The sequence below is a fragment of the Drosophila novamexicana genome, unplaced genomic scaffold (genome assembly GCF_003285875.2).
Source record: "Drosophila novamexicana strain 15010-1031.04,08,12 unplaced genomic scaffold, DnovRS2.1 tig00001209-arrow-arrow-pilon, whole genome shotgun sequence".
Taxonomy (NCBI): domain Eukaryota; kingdom Metazoa; phylum Arthropoda; class Insecta; order Diptera; family Drosophilidae; genus Drosophila; species Drosophila novamexicana.
Window position 1 is genome coordinate 346,522 of NW_020824843.1, and position 19,670 is coordinate 366,191.

General features: G+C 40.7%; 1 protein-coding gene across 1 annotated transcript; it reads left to right on the forward strand.

Moving 5' to 3' along the window:
• Positions 1-15,772: 15,772 nt before the first annotated feature.
• Positions 15,773-19,581, forward strand: LOC115766617 (organic cation transporter protein-like). Its single transcript, XM_030710608.1, has 4 exons — positions 15,773-16,278; positions 16,341-16,484; positions 17,302-18,314; positions 19,236-19,581. Exons 1-3 carry the CDS (start codon positions 15,890-15,892, stop codon positions 18,263-18,265), a joined length of 1,497 nt encoding a protein of 498 aa, XP_030566468.1. The 5' UTR covers positions 15,773-15,889; the 3' UTR covers positions 18,266-18,314; positions 19,236-19,581.
• The last annotated feature ends 89 nt before the right edge of the window (positions 19,582-19,670 follow it).

Here is a 19,670-nt window from a genome sequence, read left to right on the forward strand (position 1 = left end):
AGGCAAAAAAAAAAGGCTCACAATGCGCACTCGAATGAACATTTTTTTTGTGTGCTTTAATTCTTTGGGGCCAGGTTCGCGACTTTGGACTTGGACTTGGGAAGCGGCGTCTGTGGCAGCGACTGAGCTCGCATGTGCGCTTCGTTGCAGCCCCGAAATGTGCGAAAATTTATGTTGCATGCGATTTTGGTGACTTGTATGCAACTTGTTTGCCATGTTCGATTGAATCCAAAGCCGAAGCACCGTAGCCAGCCAGCAAGTGGGTCATCAGCAGCAGCAGCGGGCACCGCTGTGGTTGCCACTGCCGAATTTCAATTAAATGCACATAAATTTAAAATTAGTAATAACTTCGGGACGTGGACCTGGACAAAATGTAGCCAGGCACGCAACGCGGACCAGGATGACGCAGCTGTCGCCCGCATTGTGAAGCGGACGTGACCCGTTGCCCGCTCCAGCCTTAAACACACACACACACACACACATACCTGTCGACAGCCTCAACTCGCCGGATCGCATCCAGTTAAAAAATCTGTGTGCCTATTAATTAGCCAAACTTCAACACCTGCTGTGTGCCGCAGACCAAAAGTTAACTTGACAACAGGCCGGGCAAATTTCGAGTGCCCCCTTTTTGCCGCAGTTCTTCTTCGAATTTGGGCTGTGAATTGGAAAATAATTGTGCGACGGCCATTAAATTACAATGCCCAATGGACAACGTTAGACAAGACCTGGCATCGGCCGGATTGTAGTCTGGTTCAAGGCTTGGCAACGCCGGGTGGGGTGTGGGGACGCTATATTTGGCTTTGCTTTTGGACAGCAGCAGGTGCCAAAGCACATTGGCCACGTCCCGGCAATTATGGCATTATAAATAAACAAAGACCGAATAGTTATTAACTAATAACTGGCACGCGCTGCAGGAGCGGGAGTTTTTGATAAACTACATGAAACTTTCATGCGACGGCCACCTGGCGACAGGTCGACAGCGGGTCGAAGGTCAAGGCTGTCAATTTGTTGAAGAACTGGAAAACAAATCAATGAACTTTGAACAGCAAAAGCTAATTGCCCGAATTGGTTTACGAACTGGACAACAGTTGTTAGCCCTAAACGTCTGATTCGCAGATAGCCGAAAGTTTGTGTGTGCCCCGACTCCTCCAAATAAATATTGACATTCATTAGCGTACGAATATGTATATGCACACAATATTGACTCTTATATGATTATTTTTAAAAGGCAATTCCACTTAAGTGCAAGTCCCCAGTGCGATATCAGATTAAAGCAGGCCAACCCGCTAAGGACTACGGTCAGATAGGTCCAACCGCTTAAAAAAGTGTGAAGTGGGCAATTGGAAAGTTATTTTCAGCCGTTTTTACAGGATTACATTTGAAGGTAACATATGCATAAGATGAGAGTCCTTCTAGCAACTGTTTTTATATTGAAGCCATAGCTTAGTAATTTTAATAATAATTATACATATTATACAAAAGCTTTCTACTTACCTTATATTTGTATATTTCTTTAGTAGATCTCTATGTTTTCCTTATCGTGTTAGCTTTCGTATCTATAAAATAAATAAAAAATGTTGCAAAATTGATCCTTTGCATACCTACATATATATTTTAACATTCGTCACATAATTCTTTAAAGGATATCAAAACTCGAGTACTCTCATATTCTCACCCTCCGGGGCTTTAACATTTGATGCTGTTTAACCTTAACATTGTTGATGGGGATTTGAGCTGCGTATTGGGTGGCATTCGACATAATCGAACTAATCAATTTGCGTGAATAAACTGCACACGGTTTATTATCTGGTGGGCTGGTGGCACGTGGCGCGTGCCACATAGCCGCACGGTAGCGCCCATGCGCCCCGTGCGACATAAATCTTTATTTACAAAAGTGTAAACAAAAATTACTCATTCACGCGCATTTAAAAGAGACGCCGCATACGCCGGATGCGAGCGGAAACAAAGCAGAAGTGAAAAAGTAAAAGCTGGGGTGGAAGAAGCGTGAAAAAGGCTGAAATGCGAAAAATCAACGACTTCAACAGAGGCACAATGGAAATGGAAATAGGAATGAAAACGGGAATGGGAGCCAGGGAATAAGCAGGCAGCTCCAAATGTATGTATTAGCATGTGTGACGGGACGTTAGGCGGGTATTTGCGAGTGGGGCTAATGGCTCTCCAGTGTGTTTGACGTCGTCGCTGATGTCGATGCGAGGCGAGGCCAAGCGGCCCCTGTGAGCCCAGAACAGCCTCTCGGCTACAAATTCAGTCCCTGCTTGGGCGCCGGAGTTGGCCTCGTTGAAAAGTCAATGATTGCCGCGTTGCGGAAATTAACGGAAAATCAGCAGAGCAGGCGAAAAAGGCAGCTGGCTGTTAACAACAACAACAACAACAAATACGCAGAATGCTTGATTTAATGTACAAAACTTTTTGATGTTTTCTGATGCTGGCAACCGTGAGACAGAGGCTGAGCTCTGCCACAGCCTAACATCAGGCAGACATTTTGCTTATTTAAAAGTAATTATGGGCACAGCCGGAGCACCTACGACGTCTCAGTGTCAGTTGGAACGGACCGAAAGGCTCGTCCGTGCTGCTCTCTCCTCTCGTCCTGTCAGCTGCCAACTCATTCAAGCAGAATGAGGCAAATCACGCACCCAACTTTGGGCCCGCGCCGAGTCAGGGTCGAGGTGTAGTATATATACATATTTCGTATAAATGTATACAAATTATGCGTATTTATCAGGAAAATTCAATGAACTGTAAATGGTGTGGAAGTTGTTCATGTGAGTCGACTGTGCGTGTGTGCATGTGTGCGAGTGTGTGTAAAGGTGTTTTGCGCCACGACCCATTGTTGTGTTGCGGTTGTCTGTTACAACATTAAGCCAAGGGGTCGGCCTGAGAATGCGCACAGGTGTGTGTCAAAAGGCATGCGAAATGGGTGGCAGGGGCAGGTGTTAGGGGGTCGGGGCTAGGCCGCCAAGTGACAGGAGGTGTGGCAGGGCCAAAGCAATGCATTCGTACTGGGGGTGCTAAATAATGAAGAGGCAGCTGGAATCGGGACGGAGCCAAAATGACTTTTGTACGTATTGTATTGGGTTTATATTAAAGTTTAGCAGATATACAAAACATTAATTAAGGAATACAGGAGGATGAAAAATTGAATAAAGGCAAAGGTTTACTGGAGAGAATACAATCGAAAATTTATTTTGTTGGATTCCCTATTGAATCTAGCAATTGCTGAAAGATTTCAAAGCGGGAAAAATACAGATAGAATAGAAATTACCTATAACATACATGTATAAAAGTTATAAATAAGAGTATTTCTCGTTGTACAATCAATGTTATAGGACTATGTGAGGCTATTCCATAAAAACTTAATTGTTGCCGCTGAGAAAAAGAAAAGTGAACACGGGCAAAGTTAAAGCTTTAAATCCATAGTCCAGCAAGTTCTCATAAAATATGTGATATCTTTAAAATTTATGGAATTGGTTTTGCCTTTCCAAGTAGACTTTGCGTATTTTCTAACATTTTGAACAAAGTAATTCGGATTCTAAAATCTAGCGTCTTGGATCATTAAAACTTTAGCTTAGGAACTGCATTTGCTGACTGCTGTTGCTGCTTTTGCTGCTGGTTCTTATTCTTCTACTTTGCTTCTTCTTGTTATTGGCATTGTTGTTGGGAGCAGAGCGGTGCCACTTGGCAGGCGACTGGAAAACTTTTCATTTTACAACAACTGCTGCAACCGAATGCGAACTGTGAACCCAAACAGGAAATGAAGGCGGGCAGAGGCTTGGTGCGGTGTGGTGTGGTGTCGGGGGTAGGCAAGTGTAAAAGAAATAAACGGACTTAAAATAGGAAAAGTCAACATGAGCTGTGCGTTGTGTCCTGGGACAGGACGTTGGCTTGCTGCCAGGGACTAACTTATTTTATTTCCAGCACAAGGCGAAAAGGCGGCGCAATGTCCTGACATACTACAACAGGAGGACAACGCGCACACTGGCTAGGGGCTAAGTGCAAACACAAAGATGAGATTTCTTCCATCCACATCCTCAGCTCCCTCTACTAATACTTATTTTTAGGGTGTGTGGGTGTGGGGAGGTCACAAAAGCGTAACGGCGCTCAAAATGACTGACACGGCTTGCTGGTCACATGGTCAAGAGCGCGCAGCGAGCCGTGGCTAGAAAGTACACACACCAGCTCCAGCACACACACACACACACACACGCATACTGAGAGACAATACGAAATGAAATTCCATTGCTGTTCCCCCCAGTAAAACATTTTGTATCTGGGCTTAGTTGTTTTAAACTTTATTGTTTACGCTTGTGATCAGCAGCGCTGCCGACGTCATTTTGTTGACTGCCGCCATTGATGCTGCCTGCCTGCCGTTTGCCGCTTCTTCTTTTTTATCTCCTACAGCTACTTCGTGCTCTGCTTCTTGTTCAGCTCGCACTTTGGCCCGTTGTGTGGCTCTAAAACATAAACGGAAGCGATTTATGGCGCAAACACAATGAACGAGTCAGCAGCAGCAACAACGACAACAAACACAACAAACAGCAGCAAACAACACACAAGAAAATGACGCACAACAAAGGACACGGATACGGTCAGCGCAACAATTTGTGTAGTGTTGACCAGCATCACTCTTCAAGCTCCTACAGCTACACATCCCTAGTACTTCTCGCTGTCCTGGCAGCTCATAAAAAACACAAACAAACGGACGTCAACTCAGATTTAATGCGGGGCTTGGGCAGTTGGGTAAGGTTCGAAAAATGCTCCAAATTCCGCCAAAAACTAGGTAAACAGCATTTTACCTCGTTTTCAAAATAGAAATCATTGTACTTATTAATCAATTTAATATTTGTTTGTTATCTTGTTTCTTTTTAATAATTGGAAATAATATCCACAGTATCCGCACAAAAACTTTACGAAATTGTTTTATGATAATTGCTTATCTTATAATATTTTTAATTGTGGCCAGTTGGAGGCTTAAGTAAATAGTTTTATGTCCATGATAGCTCAGCTAGGTAGGTTTTCAGTTACACATAAAGAACTTGTTCCTTGCACAATATGTACAATTTTTCGATCTTAGCTAAGCAAAAGTTATTTCTAGATAAATAATAACATACAAATACAATTGTATGGCTACAAAATTATTAATTTATAGCTTACAGCCAATGTTTAGCTGTTAAACCGCCAATTGCTCAACACTAAACGCGTAGGATCCAAGTGATTCGCATTGTTCGCTGGCCGCAACTAAAGTGCTTGTCACTGGTCACGGCCCGGAAGTATCTTTATTTTAGCTTTGTTTGCACTCGCGCGCACACACACAGACACACACGCAGACACACACAAACAGAAGGAGGAAGCCCAAGTGTTATTATCCTGCTTAGCTATAATACGCTGTTAAAATGTTGAGTCCGTCATTTGTGTGGCCTATACTAAAAATCGCAAGAAATTGAAAAAATACTGCAAGACTTGGCCAAATAAATGCCTAGGCAGCTTAAGGTGCCAGCAGACATGGGGAGTTGGGGGTTGGGCGCTCGAAAATTCCTGCAGTTCCTGTGGGAATCGTTGACAGGCTCGTGGCCATTTGGTATATCGACTTTATTAACTTTTCAGCACAACCAAAAAGGAAATGCCGAGCGGCGCTGCCTTTGATTTGCGGCCATTTTGTGTTGCTTCCGTTTTGCATATTTCCGCCTGTTGTTGTAATTTTTGTAGCCACCTGAAGTAGCAAAAAATAAATAAATAAAATAAAAAGCAACAACACTAAAGCTTGTTTTGAGGTTCGCTGCGTTTAGGTTCTTAACAATTAGGTTCATTAAATTTCAATTAATTTGATTAATTGAAGCAGAAATATGCGTTTCATTTGATTTGTTTTGATGGGCGCAAGTAGCTGGCTTATGCTATTTGTAGCCCGCCTCACTCTCTCTCTCTCTCTCTCTCTCTCTCTCTCTCTCTCTCTCTCTCTCTCTTTCTCTCTCTCTCTCGCCCACTGCCCCATCTCTCACTCTTTGCTACCTTTCTTGTGTTGTACGCTTCAATTGCAATTAATTACGGCAGCCAAACCACAGTTAAAATTAATTTGCCTGTCTAAAAAAAAAAGAAAACAAGCAAAAAAAGTATAACTGGGAAAATAAAGAAAATTCAAGCAAAACGCATGCCGGAAGCAGCCCAAAGCTGCGCCCAAGTCCTTTGCATCCGCACTTCCGCATCCGCACGGACTGGGCAATAAAAATTCTCGACGTAATTAAAATCAAAGGATTTCGCGTTTAACAATTTATGTGCGCTATAATTTTTGGGGCGACGCAGACACTGCTCGTAAATTTGGATTCTCCTCTTCTACCAGCACCCGGCGTTGCCCGTCACCCACTGGCAAAAACGCTTTATGGCCGTTAATTTGTTGTGCGGGGGGCTTGCTTGGTTTGTTAGCAAAGGAAGGGGGCAACTGTGTGCAAATGATTTGTTTCCTTGGCGCCCGTTTGAAAACAAAAGCTTCTGACCAGACAGAACAGTGTGTAGAATGGGTGGGATGATGGTCGCCGGGGGTTCACGCTGGACAAATGCATTGGCGAATTTCGCGTCGTTTGGCTGCACGTGACTGCATGCCACACATGCCGCCAGTGTACGCAACTGGACAACAGGACAACACCAAATAGCTGTGTGCATACGCACCGAATGCCATTCCTTTAGAGCCAGTTACCCCTTAACCCGCAGCCCGCAGCCCACAGCCCAGAGGCCTCACCCCTAACAGACCAGCCACTTTCGAATACTGCGTGCATCTGTCTGTGTGCGCTGCATTTCATCGCTAATTTAAGTTAATGTTCATTGTTGTAAATTACATTAATTTTAATGCGATTTCGCACACGCGCCTGCACTAGGCCACACAGAACGACGTCTATACGGCCATGGGCCACGCCCACCGCCAAAAAGCTTTTAAGTGTGTGATTGTTTGGCCGTTGCACTTTTATGTAATTACCGCACTAACAAATTACATCAAGTGTCACAAATGAATGCATTTATGATGCGCATTTAAAACAAAAAAAAAAAGAAACACCCAGCTCTTACCATAAATGCAGTAGTAAAGGGGTGGGGAACGGCGAGGGCTGGTGGAAATGTTCGGCTTATGGGCGAATATGTTGCGTGTGGGCCTAAAGTGCACTTGCAAATGCATTAATTAAAAAACCTGATTCACGGGTGAAAGCTTAAATCTTTATTGGCTTCCATTTGCGTGTTGGCTCTTTCGCAGCACGGCGCCGCTCTACGCGATTCTCACAGCTTTAATGCATGCAGCGCGCTCGATAAGCAAACCATAAGGAGTTTTCCAACATGGAAGTAATATCCTCTTTTAATTATTGAGCAAAGCGAAGTTACAGAAACATTCTACAACTAAAATCACTTCGGCAAAATAACATGAGCATCAGAGAACTAACAATTTTTGATTTGGTTGCATGTGGCATGTTCGTTCACAGTGTGCGACATATAGAAAACATAAAATAAATACGAATGCAACAAAACCTACAGCCACTACAACTGGCTGACTTAGCTCTTGTGTGGCCTGGCAGGTAAACATGGTGCGGTAACAGAAACCGGATGCAGAGACCAGGATAGAGGGGCACAGCAGCCGAACAGAATGTTGCTCCTATAACAATATTTGGCTTCATTTGCATAAAATGCAGCAGCAGCAAAAGCGGCGCAAAAATGTCAGCTGCAAAATGTGTATCCACTGTGCCAATGCGTCGTATACGCAATGCGGACTCGAACATAGCTGCAACAACAACTGGCAAGTAAACAAGACTGTAAAGTTGCACACAGAAGGCTGCTATGGTTTGTTACCAGCGAATGGGCCTGTCCCAGGGCTGCCATAAACTGAACGACTGATTGAACAACAAACATGACGCCCAGTTGCTGTGCATCATCGCCATCAACAGTCGCCAATCGCCCATCGCCAATCGCCATTGCCATGTAAAACACATGTTGCCTCTTATTTCTTTTGGCATACCTAACGACCGCCCTTGTCTCCTCTTCACCTCTGCATCTCTGTTAACACAATGTCCAGGGCGTAGCCAATTTTAAGCAAATATTATTGTTTGCATTTATGTTTGTGTCTGATATCGCACAACCGATAATATTCACATATGGAGCGCCGCATACGTACGGCATAGCCCAACTGAACTGAACAATTTCCATAACACTATGCTGCTGGGAAATTATACTTTATGGTACGTTTACCTTTACCGCTAATCAATAATCGATGCCTTTATAAAACACAAATTATATTTGTACTTTATTTAGGTTTACCGACTATGATCATCGATACCTTTATAAAAATATAACAAACTATAGCTTCAATTTAATAATAATCGATCACTTTTACATTTTATTTATGAGTAGATTACAAAATGTATTAATAAAGAGCTTTATTTATTTTGTAGATTTGAAGATTATTATATCTACCATTAAAGAATTTTCTGAATGTTTAGACATTATAGCAACTTACCGATTGCAAAAATTTTATACATAGATAAATATCTGTTTCGAGTTTTAAAAAATTAATATGTGCAAATATAGAATTCCCAAAAAATTGGTATTAGTATTTGTCCCAAGCTGCTATATTCTTTATTATATCAGGCTCAGCCGCAGCATAAATTTTAAACATCTTCTGCATCAATACAACAGACTCTTTGTTGAAAAATAAATATTTGTTAATGGTAGCAGAGTGTAATTTGTATCTTTTGAAAATTATGCGACCAGGTGAAGGTTGGACTTGTGGCTCTGCTGCTGTTTCTACTGATGCTTTAGTTACAGTTCTTGTTATTGTTGTTGTTGCTGATGTTGTGCGAGCTGAAGCGTGACACACACACAGAGCATGTAAACATAACCTCAAATTAAAATATGTTTGCTAACGTAGAGCAAACTGAACGGCTAACTAACGGATGGCAGGACGCTGGACTCATTACAGGACTCCGTTCGAGGCATAAATTAAAACTTGTACTAAATTGTAACGGTGCAAGTTTTGTAGTCAAGTTAATTATGCATAAACCAGCGTAAAGCGAGAGCGAGTGCGAGAGCCATGTCGGCATTTATTTACCTTCTGGTCTAAAGCACACGCAAAGATTGCAAAGCATTGCTCCCACCCCCTTACGCAGAAAAGAGGGAGGGGGCTATTCAGGGGGCTTGTTGCAAGCTATTATGACAGCTGCTTTGACTGACAGGCTGCGGTTGGCGACTGTCGGCAGCGGAAATTAAGCGCCTCGATTTGCGTGCCCGCCACGCATAAATCAGAGTGCGCCCCACCTTACACTAAGCCCCGCTGAGCCAATGGGCTAGCTCCAACAAATTGATTAGGCCCTCGAGTCGTAGACCTGGCAGATTACCAGAGCCTTCAACAAGGCGTAAAATACTCGACTCGATTATTAAGCTAAATGCATGAAAGGAAATGCACCAAAGTCCAGTGTCAGTCAGTCAGTCAGTGAGCCAGTCTCTCGGTCAGTTTCTCAGTCAGTCAGTCATTTATTTAGTCGTGTCAAATTGCTTAACAAGCAATTATGGAGCCCGTCAACAGCCGCTCGGAAGGAGTTCAAAGGCAAGCCGAAACGTGGCATGCCACGGGCTGGTCATGGAAAAAGAGCTCAGACCATTCGGCCTGCTGTTTGAGCCGGCTTAGTTAAGCAGCCACCGACTAAAGCGACAAATCTGAGTAGCTGCAGCAGCAGCAGCAGCACTTGATCATAATGATGATGCTTATGGCACTCAGCTGGAAATGAGTTGCAAACAAATGACTTAAGTGAGCAACTTACAAGCTGCATTAGCCAGACCCGTGACAGCGCCCAGTCACTAACAATTTACTTAACAAGCCATCAGCTGAGCTCGTTTTATGTGAGCAAGATTCAAGTCGTAATAATACATGGAATGCTATTTTATTTACAATCTATTATGTACATTCATTAAAATCATTGAAGATATGAAGCTTTATTCGCAGTTGTCAAAGTATATTAAATTGAATTCTTGCTAAAAATGTTTCGGTAAAGTTTGTTTAGTTTTCCATTCTACAACTTATTACTACAAGGCCTTCCGACTATATGCGCCCACTCTTTATATTTATTTAAAATGTTTGGGAATGTTCATTATTCAAGCTCTTAAATATATTCAAAATTAACTTATCATCATCTGGATATTTATAAGAAAGTGATTCCGACTATACCAAGTCTGCTTTAAAAAGCATCCTTTTAACTCATTCGTGTCTCACAGTCGAACCTTTTGCCTTTAAGGTTGCTCAGATTTAATTTGAATATGTTTAAATAATGAACTAAATATTAAAAGTTTTATTAATCTACACTGTCGAAATACCTTGGTTTTGATAAACATAGGCGTGCAGTGTTGCTAAGGAAGATCGTTTGTAGTTCTAGAAAGGTAGCCCAATGTCAAATATTAAATTATTTGTGTATATGATTAATAATGAAAATACAATAACCATTTTTGCTGCTTTTCAAATACGAATATAATATTGGTCCTAAACAAGACGTGTGTCAATAATTTTGAATACACTTTGCAAAGTTCAGCTCCAGCTTTTCTGACAAATGAACTTGGGCACATCTGATTCTTTAACCAGTTATTCCAAAGCATAAATCTGTACCAAGCTCTCTATGTTTTGATTAGTAGACCCAGTGAGACCCCCTCTAGTTAGCAAACCCCACATCTCAACCCACCACACTCGACTTCCCGTTCGGATTTATGTGACACACATTAGAGCGTGTTCGTTTGTGGCCGTTCGAGGGCAAATTGAAAGGCCCAACGAACCCTAAAACATATTGCTGCATTTTATTATGTTTTAAAATTAACAATTTTTAGAGATGAGCCGAGAGCCGTTCCAATGGACCTGATTCGGCCCTGTTGCATTCCAATTTAATGCATTTTTGCGCCTCTGGCCAAACAAATTACTCAAAAATGGCGCATAAATTAATGGATGAGGTAGAGCAGTTACTAGAGAGAATACTAAACTAGACGACTGACTAGTAAAAATTAAAACATTAATCTGAAGCTCTGCCGACGACAGTTGAGCATGCATAACAATTAATGCTGGGCCTTAAATTTATTAATTTATTTATAAAATCAAAAAAGGGCAGCAGAAAAAAAATGAGGCACAAAAAGAGGTGCGAATGCGAACTTAAAGAGCTACAGAACAGAAACCCGACTTGGCTGTACCGCACAAAAAAACGAGAAAGAAAGGCTATCTTCTGCACGCCGAAGATCTAATACCCTTGCAGACCCAACCTTTTCATAATGCTTATAGTGCTTTGCCCGTATCTAAGAAGCACAGGGAAAATAGTTCATGCCGAGTTTGGGCAAGATATTTTGAAAAGCAAAATGTTTTTTCATACAACAACATAATTTTCGACCGATCGTTCCTATGGCAGCTATATGATATAGTGGTCCGATCCAGCTGGTTCATATATGTGCTGCGTGCAACAGAAAGACGGACTTTTGCAAAATTTCATTAAGATAGCTTTAAAACTGAGAGATTAGTTCGCATAGAAACAGACAGACGGACAGACGGACATGGCTTTAGCGATTCGGCTGTTGATGCTGATCAAGAATATATATACTTTATGGGGTCGGAGATGTCTCCTTCTATGCGTTACACATTTCACGACAAAATTATTATACCCTCTGCAAGGGTATACAAAACAGAAGTATACATAAACTTAACGAGAAACAGAACTCCAAATGGTTCTCAGTCTTTGTATAGTCTCGGTGCTGGGTTCTCTTAGCTGGCTTTGAGAGGGATGAGGCAGCGTATTTTTGTTGCTTTTTGTGTGCAGTTTTTAAAAATGTCCGTACGCCCTCTAGGGACAGATTAGCGATTAATCTATGGGGCATGGTCACATGCACGTCCTACACTTGCCTGCAAGCAGCCAGCCAGCCAGCCAGCCAGCAGCTAGAAGCGTCCTGTGGAACGTGGTGGTACGAGGTAACGATTAAAAAATCTCCACAGTAAAGACTGAGCACTTAATCAAAGAGGATTTAGAGAGGAATAGAGCCAAAGCCCAGTGCATAGAGCCCAAGCTCAAGCCAAGGCAGCCAAAGCGTTGATGCGGCGCTTTGTTTTTAGCTGATTTTTTTTCACATAAAATGATGCTGCAAATACCCTATAAAAGTCAGTGGGTACACCTCAACATGAGGCCGTAAGAGTTGGCTTTGAATGTAGCTCCCTATTCCCCATTTTAACCATTTTTGATTATATTTGATTTTCTCAGTGCAAGATTTTTCTTGCAGTGCAACTCGATTCTTAGTCCTGTAAATTGTCACAACTTCGAGACAGATCTTACGCACGATCCACGGCACAGGTAGCTCAGCACTTGTGACCATTTGGATGGACAGGCAGATGTTTGATAAGAACTCAGGTAGTTGGCAAATATATATAGTGAACTTGTTAAGGGTAGTTTTGCGCACTATTTATATAAAGGGACTAGCTATTGATTTTCTTCAGTAGAGGTCAAACAGCAGACAAGTGTTATTCAACGTTTCGGTATTGGGAACACGGTCAGTGAAAATAAGCAAATATCTAAGAAATTTAAAACAGTTTAATTTAGTTGAATGTTTTGAAACTATTTTACAAATATTAAAGACTAATACATATTGAAATTAATTAGGAAACATTTGTATCAATTTTTTGAAAATCGAATTATAAATAAATGATAAAGATAATCGAACTAATTAAGTTTTAGTTTTAGTTCTTTTCAAGAACATTTGATAGAAATTTAGTCTGGGACTTATTCTTATCAATATGTTGATTCGCTCTCGACAGAAAAACTTAATTTTTATTAGTTTATAAGGTCGTAATTCCCTTTCTGAATCTGCACTTTTAAAGCAAATTCTATTTATCTTTCGAATTTTTCAATTAATATTCACAGATAGAGCATCACCTAGTCATTTTGATTCATAAAAAAATTATCTCTACTTGGGGTTTTTACTACATATTACAAGCAGTTTTATTTCGCTGAGCGTTGTTCATAGTTTCTGGTGCGCTTTTTCATTTGCGCTGCCAACTCACAACTCCCCCCTCTGACACCCACCAACAGGCAAGTCCCCTCTCCATGCCACACCGCTCTGATGGCTGCGGGGCTGAGCTTCCAACTTGCAGCTCGCAGTTGGCAACTCATAAAAGACCTTAAATAGTGGCAAAGACATTTCAGACATTGCCGCGCGTTGCTGCATTTGTCAATTTGCTATGAGTTGAAAGGGGCGTGGCCGGGCATAAAAATGATATATGTGCGCGCTGAGTTAGCAATTTTCGTATGAATTGGTAAAACGACGCCGACATTCGCTTTATGAATTTCTTTATGGGCAAAACTATAAAATATTTTGATTGTATTTCATGTGAACTGAAATTAAGCGCTTGTTGCACTTTATTCCATCTGTCTGGCTGCTTGTTGCGAACGCTTGATTCGCCTACGAGAGGATTTAGAAGCGTACTCTCCCTGCCGCCCCTCTGGCAGTGTTAACGGGTCTGTGTTGCAATTATGGCCCAGTAACCGCAACAGGGGTACACAGGCCTTGGCTCAAACACTGCTCGCATTTCGTCATAAGCCCTTTACAATTTTTGCGGTATTTGCCCGTAATCCTTTTGTGTGCTAATTGGAGCGTTGCTAGGACCATAAATACCCCAGAAAATGAAAACGAGCGGCAAAAATATTTGCCAAAATATTTGGCATAAGCATTTACCGCCGCTTCTGACATTTAAAAGCCGCTTAGATCTACCACTTGGCCAAAAGCGACCTACAATGTAAATGTTCTTTATGCCTTTTAATTGCTTTAGCTTTGTGGTCACACTTGGCATGACGTCGACGCAGCTGGCGTGGCAAACAGTACGAGAGTGGGGAGCATGCAGTAGTTACACATATCATTTCGATTGCCTCTACAACTTGCGTTTTCAGCCAAAGCTCAAATCTCTGTTAATTACATTTGTTTTAGCTAACATTTTCAAATCGAGACGAGGACTTACTGCGGAAGCACTAGAAGTGCCAAGAGTTGATAGTTCAAAGTTCAAGAATTAAACCAATATATTCGTATATATTTATCAATTTTATACCCTGCGATGTAGTTATATAAATATATATGCTGTATCTCAAATAATACCCTCTATACTCTGGTTGTCTAGACTGCCGTGAGTGTCATATCCTCACCTCATATTCTTATCCATTCCCTTAACTTAAATACAAGGTATAAATATTAAGATCTGATTACACTATATTCTTTAGGTGTAGAATAACCTAAAATGTACTATGTATACTATTGGCTATTTCTGATACCATATTATTTTGTATTTTGTTTTTCAAAAGTTCATTCAATTATAGATATTTAGATCCGCTTGCAGTGTATACTTTGTATTATACACCTTAAATACATGTCTATATTATTGGGTATTTCTGACACATTAAAAACATTATTATTATTTTACAAAAGCTCGTTAAACTTTTTAAGATTGTTTATGGAGTAATATACTTACAACCATTCAATCAGTTTTAAAATAATATTCCTAAATAAACCAATTAATTTCACAAACAGCAGTATCTTTTTTTAAAGAGTTTAAAGAACAAACGAAGAGGGCTTAGCTCGTTATTATGTTTCGTTTTCATTATGTTCCATTCAACATTGTCAGATTTCATTTGTAGCTCGCGCTGTTAACAGAAGCTGTTAAAATATTCAAAATAGTCTAGTAAAAAGAATCTTACAGATAAGATAGTTGCGCGTTGACTCTGTGTGGAGAGCGAGTTAATAATAAACTAATAAAACATTTAATTGCGCCTTATCAGGCCAGAGAAGATGTTGTCGAAGCTCTTATCTAACCCAGACTCACCCGCTGTAAAAATGCAGCTCAACTTATTGTCGTACGGGCTAAACGCAGTCTGGCATCAGCTGCTGAAAGCTATTGATGGAACGGAAATTCGTGTGTTGATAGTAAACTAACTAAACTAAATGTGCTTTAAATAATACAATAAAAAGGCTGGCGTGAGTGGCGTATATAATTCCCCATTTTGATAAGCCTGGCATTGAGCGCCCCAAGACAAATGCAATGTGCAAAGGGCAAATAAACAACATATAGGCTTAAATTTTATCATACACAAAGTGATTGCACTCGAAATCATTTCCAACGATCTATATAATAATCATTTGAGACGTGTTTCTAAATTTTTGCAGAATCCAAACTTCTTCGGAAGAAATGCGATTCTAAGATTTTTTGGGCGACGTTTAGAGTATTGTTCGATTTGCTTCAAACTTATTTTCAATGCTCTACATAAAAACTTTATGAATACGTGTTTCGGCGATTTAAAAAATTCCTCCCGCAACTGTTGAAATTTGGCAAAAAAACGTGTATTAACTTTTTGGTTTATTATCGGTTTCGAACTCATTTTCAAAGATTTTTATCAAAACTTTTTTTCATGCCATCGCAAAGTTCGCCACTATTGGATGGAAAATTCGGTCTGTAAACGCAAGTTTTTTATTCGCCCTCAAGATTCTTACCATAGACTAACAGGGCGAAAACCTCTGATACCAACATATCCTTCTTTATTCGATGAACTTTAAACTTATTTTAAATAGAAGTGGGGATCAAGATCCACGTGCGTGTACGCAGCACACAACGTTCTACGGGCAATACCCTCTAGTGTATATATATATACCCACATAAATGTGTCCAATTAATTAAGAAAATCAAGTTCACATTTGAAAAAACTGTCAACAAACATTAAATTAAGTTTATACACTCAGTACACACACATTATAGGGATAATCAACATTCTAATTCATGCTTTCCTAGTTTTTTATGTTTTCTTCGTCTTTGTGCTACTTAAGATAACAAACGAAGGTACACGATCTAATTATAATGGGCGATCAACCGAAGAAGAAGAAGAAGGAACCGGTCCCGGTGGAGAAGACGGCCGATCCAATTATCTCCCAGATCGGCGACTTTAAGCGTTATCAGTTCTGGTTTTGTATGCTGATATTTTTAAGTAAATTTGGCACGGGCTGGCACACACTGGCACACATATTTTTGGCGGCCCCCACCCCCCTTAGTTGCGCAACACCAAACGTGACAGATGCGTGCAGCGACGACTGCGATAAGATCGATTTCGACACAAGCGTATTTGAGACCACCATAGTTACAGAATGGAATCTTACCTGTAAAAAATCTAGTTTGGCCAGTATGTCACAATCCATTGTTATGGCTGGCATTATGTTTGGCAGTATTGTCTTTGGCATGATCGCAGATCGGTAAGCTATACACAATATACCTTTATATATTTATATAATTATTTACGTATATATATTTGCAGTTGTGGTCGTCGTCCTGCATTTTTGGGCTGCTGCTTCATGCAGCTAGGCGCTGGCTTGATCGTCTGTCTGTCCCCGTATTTTTGGTTCTACTGTCTCTTCAGATTTCTGACGGCTTTTGCCACAGGCGGCACCATGACAACCAGGTAAAGTGCAAACCACACTCACTAACTTTAATGCCTACATATAACAAACTTTTTCATTGACCCATAACCCACTTTGTGGTCGTATTCTGAGAAATGTGTGAAACACTTCGTAAATGTTAAAAAAACATTGAATATTAGTTTCAAGCTTCAAGCCGTTTCCTCTAATTTTCCACTCTTGCGGGTGGAATTCGCCAAAAATTCTAACAGAAAAAATGCAGATGTGCGTTGATCACCAATCAGTCTGTAAGTCGAATATATGTAGTTATCTAGTCTATATCAAAACTGATTTGATATTTCGTGTGCTTCACGATGCCTGGCGAAATGAGTGTTTATGTTTATGTAGGTTTGGTTAGAAAGTAAGGAAATTTACCTTTAAGTAAACTTTTGAAATACTGCAATTTTGGATTCGATTTGAATTTAATTATCGTTTTTCTTGCCCCTCTCTCTCTCTCTCTCTCTCTCTCTCTCTCTCTCTCTGTCTCTCTCTCTCTGTCTCTCTCTCTCTCTCTCTCTCTCTCTCTCTCTCTCTCTCTCTCTCTCTCTCTCTGTCTCTCTCTCTCTGTCTCTCTCTCTCTGTCTCTCTCTCTCTCTCTCTCTCTCTGTCTCTCTCTCTCTCTCTCTCTCTGTCTCTCTCTCTCTCTCTCTGTCTCTCTCTCTCTCTCTGTCTCTCTCTCTCTCTCTCTCTCTGTCTCTCTCTCTCTCTCTCTCTCTCTCTCTCTCTCTCTCTGTCTCTCTCTCTCTCTCTCTGTCTCTCTCTCTCTCTCTCTCTTTCTCTCTTTCTCTTTCCCTCTCTCTTTCTCTCTCTCTTTTTCAACAGCTTTGTGCTCATCATGGAAATAATAGGACCGAAGAAACGCGAACTAGTTGCAATTCTGTATCAGATACCATTCAATATTGGCCACGCCTCCCTGGCGATATTTGCCTACTTTATACGCACCTGGCGCTGGTTTCAGTTCGCCGTGACAATATTTTCGGTCGTGTTCGTGCTCTACATATTCCTGGTGCCCGAGTCTCCACGCTGGTTGTTTACGACAGGACGTGTGGATGATTCCATAAAGATATTGGAAAAGATAGCTAAAAGAAACAATGCGCCCACCGAAACCATCCGTCCGGAGATAGAGGCCGGCTATAAAGTGCTGGCTGCCAAAACGCCTACAAAAAAGGGTAACGTGATCGATCTTTTTCGAACGCCCTTTTTGCGTGTGAAGACCTTTTGCATGCTCGTTCTTTGGATGGTGATTTGCATGGTCTACTATGGCACCGCCCAGTATATATCCAAACTGGGTGGCAATATATTCCTTAACAACCTAATCGCCGCTGGGCTAGGTATACCCGGTACTCTGCTCTGTGTGGTCTTGACTAAGTATTTGGGTCGCAAGATAACAATGATGCTGTCCAATGCGCTTAGTGCAATTGGCCTGTTAGCTTTGGTGTTTCTGACTAATATCGATATGCGGATTCAGGTGGCCTGCGCCACACTAGGACTATTTGGTGCGTCGATATCATTTCCCAATGTGTATCTATGGGGCGGTGAGATATTTCCGACTGTGGTGCGCTCAAATGGTTTGGGTCTGTGCTCAATGATTGGCCGTATTGGAAGTCTCTTAGCACCGCTCATTTGTGAACTGTCCCAGTTTAAGTTATGGCTAACACCACTCATATTCGGTCTCTTTGCGGTATCGGCTGTGATTTCAAGCATCTTTTTGCCAGAGACACGTGGCACCCCGTTACCGGAGACATTGGAGGATGGTGAAAACTTTGGACGAAAGGCAAAGGAGTAACTGCGCAATGCAGAATACTCAGATTATACCAGACTTCTACGCAAGCCAAGTAAGTAAACAGTTCCAACTAAAGTCTATTATAGACCCAGCTCAATTTGGCCAAAAATTCCAGCAACAAAATATATAACAAGAAGGATAGTTGGAGGGGGGTGTGGGGTCTAAGCAGTAGGTACATATATCATTTCAATTGCCTCTACAACTTGCGACTTTAAGGCAAAGCTCAAATCTCTGTTAATTACAAGTTGTTTTAGCAAAAATGTTTAAATCGAGACAAGGACATACTGCGCAAGCACTAGAAGTGCCAAGAGTTGATAGCTTTTTAAAAGTTTCAAGAATTAAGCCAATATATTCGTAATTATTTATCAATTTTATCCTGCTAGCAATACCCTGCTATGTAGTTTTATACATATATGCTGTATCTCAAATAATACTCTCTATACTCTGGTTGTCTAGACTGCCGTGAGTGTCACCTCATATTCTTATCCTCCTCCTTAACTTGAATACAGGGTTTAAATATTAAGATCTGATTACACTATATTCTTTATATTCTACACCTAAAATGTACTGTGTATACTATTGGCTATTTCTGATACCATATTATTTTGTATTGTGATTTTCAAAAGTTCATTCAATTATAGATATTTAGATCCGCTTGCAGTGTATACTTTGTATTATACACCTTAAATACATGTCTATATTGTTGGGTATTTCTGACACATTAAAAACATTATTATTATTTTACAAAAGCTCGTTAAACCTTTTTAAGATTGTTTACCGTTTAATTAATTTAATATACTTACAACCATTCAATCAGTGATTAAATAATATTACTAAATCCAATTGATTTCACAAACAACTCTGTAAACAGTATTTTTTTAAAGAGTTTAAAGCACAAACGAAGACGGCTTAGCTCGTTATTATGTTTCGTTTTCATTATGTTCCATTCAACATTGTCAGATTTCATTTGTAGCTCGCGCTGTTAACAGAAGCTGTTAAAATATTCAAAATAGTCTAGTAAAAAGAATCGAACAGACTAGATGGTTGCGCGTTGACTCTGTGTGGAGAGCGAGTTAATAATAAACTAATAAAACATTTAATTGCGCCTTATCAGGCCAGAGAAGATGTTGTCGAAGCTCTTATCTCAACCCAGACTCACCCGCTGTAAAAATGCAGCTCAACTTATTGTCGTACGTGCTAAACGCAGTCTGGCATCAGCTTCTGAAAGCTATTGATGGAACGGAAATTCGTGTGTTAATAGTAAACTAACTAAACTAAATGTGCTTTAAACAATACAATAAAAAGGGTGGCGTATAAAATTCCCCATTTTGATAAGATTGGCATTGAGCGCCCCAAGACAAATGCAATGCGCAAAGGGCAAATAAGCAACGAATAGGCTTACATTTTT

Coding starts and splice junctions, on each gene's coding strand:
- LOC115766617 (XM_030710608.1), top strand. CDS start 15,890: ATGGGCGATCAACCGAAGAAGAAGAAGAAGGAACCGGTCCCGGTGGAG. Junction 16,279..16,340: donor TTTGGCATGATCGCAGATCG/GTAAGCTATACA, acceptor ATATATTTGCAG/TTGTGGTCGTCGTCCTGCAT. Junction 16,485..17,301: donor GGCGGCACCATGACAACCAG/GTAAAGTGCAAA, acceptor CTTTTTCAACAG/CTTTGTGCTCATCATGGAAA.